The sequence below is a fragment of the Chiroxiphia lanceolata genome, chromosome 2, assembly GCF_009829145.1.
Source record: "Chiroxiphia lanceolata isolate bChiLan1 chromosome 2, bChiLan1.pri, whole genome shotgun sequence".
Lineage (NCBI taxonomy): Eukaryota > Metazoa > Chordata > Aves > Passeriformes > Pipridae > Chiroxiphia > Chiroxiphia lanceolata.
Window position 1 is genome coordinate 31,267,531 of NC_045638.1, and position 6,651 is coordinate 31,274,181.

At 40.1% G+C, this 6,651-nt stretch overlaps 1 protein-coding gene across 3 annotated transcripts in view; it reads left to right on the forward strand.

Annotated features, from left to right (window-relative positions):
* The window catches only part of LONRF2 (LON peptidase N-terminal domain and ring finger 2), a 35,482-nt gene extending 30,182 nt beyond the window's left edge, over nucleotides 1-5,300 (forward strand). For 2 of the 3 annotated variants that reach the window (XM_032679510.1, XM_032679511.1), the window contains exons 11-12: nucleotides 903-1,052; nucleotides 1,409-5,300. In XM_032679510.1, coding sequence (XP_032535401.1) covers nucleotides 903-1,052; nucleotides 1,409-1,567 — 309 coding nt within the window. In that variant the 3' untranslated portion in view covers nucleotides 1,568-5,300. The remainder of the gene's footprint in view (nucleotides 1-902; nucleotides 1,053-1,408) is intronic. The other variant, XR_004355307.1, reaches the window with a different exon arrangement.
* Nucleotides 5,301-6,651: the final 1,351 nt, after the last annotated feature.

Sequence of the window (6,651 nt, forward strand, 5' to 3'; positions counted from 1 at the left end):
CTGCTCTTAGGTACCTACCTTAAGATGAGATTAATTGCCCTCTAGAGCTGTTTCTCCTCAACTGTGAGAGGCATCCACAGTAGCTACATCGGATGTGCATCTGAGTAGCATAGCTGAAATCACACCATTGATATGTACATGTTAAAGGGGAAAGAAACCCAAACAACCCCCCCAAAAAAACCAAAACAAACCAAACAAAAAACAAACCGCAAAAATCAAAACTCAAAAAGCCCCCACAAATCACCGTTTTGTAGTGGGTTTTGCCTATGCTTTTTTTCCCCCTTAATAGCTAATAGTTAGGGCTGTGCAACTAAAACACTCTTTGCTTCAATGAGGATGTATTTCTTCATGGCTGTTTCTGGTATTGGGAAAGCATCCACTTTCCCTGCTTCCTGCCTGCTCAGGTGTCTGTCCTCCTTCTTCTCCTTGGCTGTCCTACCATGGCCTTAACACTTCTGTGGAATACTGCTGGTCTCTTAAGGGCCATAGACCTCCTCCCCATCGCTGTGCTCGGTGGCAGTAGTGCTTGTTTTGTCTTGCCAGACGATATACCACTGTTAAGGGTTGTTCTGTGATAGGGACTCAAGGCTGTGGGTTTGAGATGATTAATATGATGTCCCAGGATTAGAGAGCAGAATCTTCTGTTGTGCCAGTATTTAGGAATGGATATTAGCAGGGCAGTTACTGCTCCAAGAAATGTCACTTCAGAACACCTAGGGGAGGGTAAAAAAACTCCAGCATCACAGGTTTGAAATCTGAGTCTTAGGCACAGTTGGTTTAGATAAGGGCATTTGAACAGCTGTAGTCACTGCATTATTTTGCTTCGTTTGCTTCTGGGGAAGCATATGGGCTCCACGGTATCAAACCTGTTTTTGTTCCATCTCCCTTCTTTTAACAATAAGGTTGAAGGACCAGAATATGAAGAACTTGTCCGTCTTCATGATTCAGTTTATGATCAAGCTGTTGCCTGGTTTACTTCTCTTAAAGACAATATGAAAGTACAAATTCTCAATCATTTTGGGTCCATGCCAGGAAAAGAACCAGAGCCACAGGTAATAGAACCTTCCTACTTAAACAGCCTTATTCTATACCAAATTTTTACAGTAGACTGTTTTTTGACAGATTTTTGCTGTGGTTTTGTACATTCTAAATCTTATTTATCCAGTTTTGGTCCGCTGGCACGAAGCATGGAAAACAGCATATCTGTGTAACTTGATAGCTGAAGGAATAAGTTCTTAGTGGTATATATAGACAAAGAGAACATTTGCAATTAAGTGTTTAATTGTTGCTTGAACTGTTTTGTGGTAACATTTTTAGCAAATACAAGGTGAGAAGGAAGGTGATGTTCTTAATGGGGCAGTGCTGGTGAATACATAATTGGTGAATACATCTTTCCATTCTTTTGCAGAGCAACCCCAGTGGTCCTGCCTGGTACTGGTGGCTCTTGGCAGTGCTGCCTCTGGAAAACAGAGCTCAGCTGGCTATATTGGCTATGACCTCCCTTAAAGATCGTCTTATTGCCATCAGACGCGTATTGATATTTGTGACTCGCAAAAGACCCAGATAACATGGACTTCAGTTGAGTGGGCACTGAAAAAACATCTCATGATAAATTGTTCTAGGGGAGGGCAAAGGGGAGGGGTTGTTTTTGTATTTTTCAAAGATTCCTTCAAAAAAAAGCAGCCCTTTCTGACTATGTCCTGCATCCATCGATTGCATCAGTTTGTTATCCTGGGTATTCACCAAACCTTGCACACTCTCCTGTTATCCTGATGAAAACTGAGCCTCTACAAAGCTGTGCTACATTTAGAGTGTAGCTGATGGATGTGGATAATTGCTTCAAAGTACTGCGATAGAGTTGATGTTTCTAGCCTGCAAGAGAGTTAAGTACTAGAGTAGCACCATTGGCCTGCATGTGATTTGGATTTTCACTTGGTAGGAAAAGGAAACTGAACAATGGATTGAAGAGGTGTTTCCTAGACTTGTAGTGAGCAGAAGAGGAGTTATTGCTGCCCAGCAGAAGTATGCATGAAGACTATAACTGACACTACTGTCTGTCAGTGAATTGGAAGGCACTCTGTCATAAACCCACATCTCGCTTTCTCTCTCTCTCTTCAGCAAATAGTAGTCTGAGGAAAAAACAAGTTAAGCATTTGTGGTCAAGGCATCTGAGGATGTTTGGATGAAAGAATAATAGCTACTGAATAAGTATACTATTAAGTAGCCTTAGGTAATCCCTCCTTTGTGATTTATGTGTTGTAGCAGAATGAGTATGTACAAAATGTTTGGAAAGGTGTACTTTGGTTTCTTCGAAAAGAAAAACCAAAGTAATCCTAGCTGGTCTTACCGCTAAATTCAAATCAAGCCGCTCCCTAAAGTATGATAAATACTGCTGTGAAATAATGATTTCACCCCAAGTAGGAGGGAGGCATGCTGCAGTTTACTCTGAGCACCTGCTCTGCGAGTGGGACCAGCGAGGATGAAAGAGGTGGGAGGTTTCCATCTCCCTCCTTCCTGCAGTGTTGTGCCAACCTCCCGTTACATTGAGGTGATCTCTACTGAACGTGTTTCAAACCGAAAGTATTGTAGTTTAGTACCAGTTGCTGTATGTGATGGGAATCAGTCCACAGTAACACCGTGAAAGGAGTCACAAATCGAATCTATAAAGGCAAATCTCAATGCAAGCTTAAGTCAGGTGTTAACCTTCATTTGTCTCTTTGATTATTTTTTATGTGTTATTTTGTTATTATCTAATTTTGATAGCTATTAAATTGATCGCTTGTCAGTCAAATGATCAATATTAGCTCAACTGCCAATGAAATAACTCAGTGTTACCAATTCAGTTGGCACAGTTTCCTATAACTAGAACTGATACTACCAACAGGGAAAAAAAATTGACTTGAATCTCCATGTGCTGCAAGCATAGCAAGACCAATGTAAAGACTTGTTCATGTGCAGAAGTCTGGTAAGAAGAAATGGCTGCTTACCTACATGGTCAAAGTGCCTGGTTTCTTTTTTAGTTCTTTTGTCCTTATTTGTCAATGAAGAGGTATTTAAACTTTTTTTTTCCACTTTGCACATGAATTCTGGAAGAAGACTGCATTAAAATGCCGTGATTGAGATATATTACCTGCTCTCTTTGGGTATTGTAGTTATAACCTGTGTGGTCTGGGAAACAAAAATTGAGAGTTTTTTTTTCCTTTCAGCAAATGGCTACCACAAATGGTTTCTGTAACATACCCTGAATGTACTGTAACTGCCTCTACCTTGAACACGCCTTTTCTATTTAAGTAGTTTGTAAGTATATTCTCTGAATTGTGAAGTGCATAATGTACAACCAATGATGTCATAACCTCTACAGTAGCCTTCTGCAAGTTCTGCTACCACCACCAAAATACTCAAAATTCAAGTTAAATGCATTTCCTCCAGGATTTAAAGATGAGGAAGAGGAATTCACTGAAGTGTAAAGGACTGGTTACATACGTGGGGGAGGAAATGTCAGAAGTCAGTAGGTCTTCAGCCCACTGTCAGCTGAGCTACTGAAAGGTGATTTCACAAACTAATTCTCGGACCAGAAGATGGACTGTATTTGATCTTGCAATCGTTTTTGTTCAGCTTCCTGTTCTTCCCGTTCCTTTCCATGCTGTGTATTTCTTCGAGACTCACTCATCTTGCTTGTTTGTGTGTCTGCCTAGTTTTGAGTATTACTAGTGTAGCTGAAAGAGGATGCCAATCGTATTTGTATATTGCTGGTCCCTGATCTTATATGTGCTTAATTTTACAGATAGGAGTGCATTTAAGAAAAAAAATATCAAGGTGCTAGTTAGTGTCTTCTTGGCTTTGCCTCAGTAAATGTTAATGTTAATATTCTTCTTTGCAAAAGTGATTTGTTCAAGATACCTACTTTTGAGGTACTTCTGAGAGAAAACCCTATGGAAAAAGAGAGGTTGTTTACTGCTGTTCTGTAATGTGTAAAGACATTCTACATGGGAAGTGACATTACTGTGTTCATGAAGGCCTGCATAGTTAATGGAGTGATTGATATTGAAAAGAAAGCGGAACTGTAGAGGGATTTTTTTTTAGTCAAGGTTTAAAGCGGTTTGTGAATATTTCAGTGACTGATGTTTTGGATAAATGATAATAACAAGGGAATTGTCTGTGTATGGATGCAAATAATCATATTAGCAGCCCAAAGCTGACTTTTCCTCCAAAACATTGAATGCTGATCAAATAGCAAAGCTTTAATAAATAAATGAAATCACCACTGCCCTGTGGTACTTGCTTTCTAAGGGAAAGTACCAGTTTCATTTTTACCAAATCACCTCTGCCATATAATATCTACAGCATCCAGTAGTACCTCACAGGAAAAGCTAGCTATCTTATTGCTCTCTAGAGGAGATGTCCATGTTACAGCCAGTCTACGCTTAGGTGTAACTTGTCGCCAAGGTACATGTGAAAGCTTTGGAGCTGAGCTCCTGGAAGAGATAGACAGGATTTGTTGCCTTTCTAGCTCATTACACTTTTCTTGCTTGCTGTCCAAGCAAGGATGCTGGGATATATGATGAGTCTTTTCACTGTGGTGAATGTGGCCCTTCTTTATACATCGTAAAGAGGCCAAAAAGAAAAAAAAAAAAAAAATCCCTCTACCTCTACACCTGTTGTTCACCTGTAAAATTTCAAGCTACAAAATGATATATATATTTTAACCTTTTTTGTCTTTCAGAAGCATACTAATTGTTTGCCACTGAGGCCTTTTATCTACTGTATTTTAATATGTTCATTTGATAGTCATCAAGATCTCTTTGTACTTCTAACCTGTAGAACTTGTCATGTTTCTTACTGCTCTTTTTTCCCTGTTCTCCAGTCCACTTTTAAATTGATAAATAGAAAGCTGTACACTCTCTATTCCTGTTACATTTTACACAGTGGAACTGGTATTTTGGTAGCGCCTTAATTTTGCAGTTGTGAAATGATTGTATCAACTCTTATCTGGGGCTTCTGACCAGATGTAAACGAGTATGTTTAATGTAGATAAACTTGAAACCATTTTTTACTGTTTTAAAGCTAGAAATTAAATGGAGTGTGTACATATGTATAAATATAAATTATTAATCTGCACCTTTTTGTATCTAGTAAATACAGGAGAAGTTCATGTTCTAACCACATTTGGCACTTTTTGTTGCATAAACAAAGCCAAAACTTTTTTTAAAGATTGCAATGTTCATTTCATGTATATTTGCAATATTCATGGGAAATGTATTTAATTTATGTGATATTTGGAATAAACCAGGTTGAATTTATAAACGTGTGAGTTCATGAAGAAAGCTTTATCACTGGAGGATTAAGAGCTAGAGCTGTCGTAAATGTGGTCTGAGCAGAAACAAGCCACTGATGTGCTGCTGTCAGAAGGGGGATGATAGTTTGATTTCCCTTATGGGAGCCCAAGGGCTGAGCATTGGCCTCATGAGGTTTTAAGAAGCAAATGGCATCTGAGAAGCAGTGGTTGGATGTTGGGGCTCATAAGTTGCATGGCAATGGTTTTAGCCCCAGTACGACAGAAGTGGGGGAGGCTGTAGAGATGGTGTCACAATGGGGTTTGCTGGGGACCCAGGGCAGCCTGTGGTACTGGGTGTGAATGTTAGGGGTGGATTTGAAGGGGAGCTGGAGGTCCCCAAAATACATGGTGAGGGGGAAGAGGAAGAGGCCCTTGGAGGAGGTAGGATGGAGGAGATGAACTTTAGCTTTCTCAGAAGTGAGTTGTGACAAAGATGGGGTAGGATCATGAAGTGGGCTTTTCCTTTTGTAGCTTCTTGGTTATTTTTTAGCCCTAAGCATGACCTGACTGGCCCCATATAATAAATGCAAAAAAAATATGTGGTTACAATGAAGAACCAAAAATGGTTTTTTGTCTAAGCCCAGTGAATTAAAATGCCTTCAGGGTGTTGCAAGGTAGAGGCAATGTTTCAGACTAAGACGCTGGCCATGGCTGGCACCACTGTAGGGGGTGGTGGGACACTGGTCACGCTGCAGCAGCAGCAAAGCTTTGATGATCCTTGTGGGTTCCTTCCAACTCAGGATGTTCTATTCTAAAATGAAGTTGTGTGAGGGTAAAGTTGAGCCAGACTGTGCAGGTAGTATCCCATCTCTCAGTTACGTCTTGCTGCCAGCAAGCTGCTGAGCAAAACCATTGTGAAGGTATTTTTTGTAAATACTAGCCTTTTTTTTTTTCTTTTGGCGTTGGATTGACTTTGGCCTTTGCGCCTGTATTCACTGAATGTCTGAGCAAACAAACATCAGTTACAGGACTGCTCTTTTGCTTGCAAGTGTGTGTAAATGCTGCTTGAGCTGCTTTGGTACACTGGACAACAGCATTTTTGAAACATCGTTCACCAAAGGAAGGAGGTGGGGAAAGATGACTGATCAAGGTTTCCTTTTTATAACCCAGATCCTTGTGCACCTTGAGACTTGAGAACAAAAGTAAATAGGGTAAAGTAACTGCATGAAGTTAATAAATAGTTTTTTTCCTCAACCTGCATGTCCTGTGTTAGTAGATGTTGAGCTGTGGAAAGACAGCATGTCAGTGCCTACTTCCCTGAGTGATGCCATTCTTAGAGTGTGGAGACCATAATGGTCTGTTGTGCTATATGTATC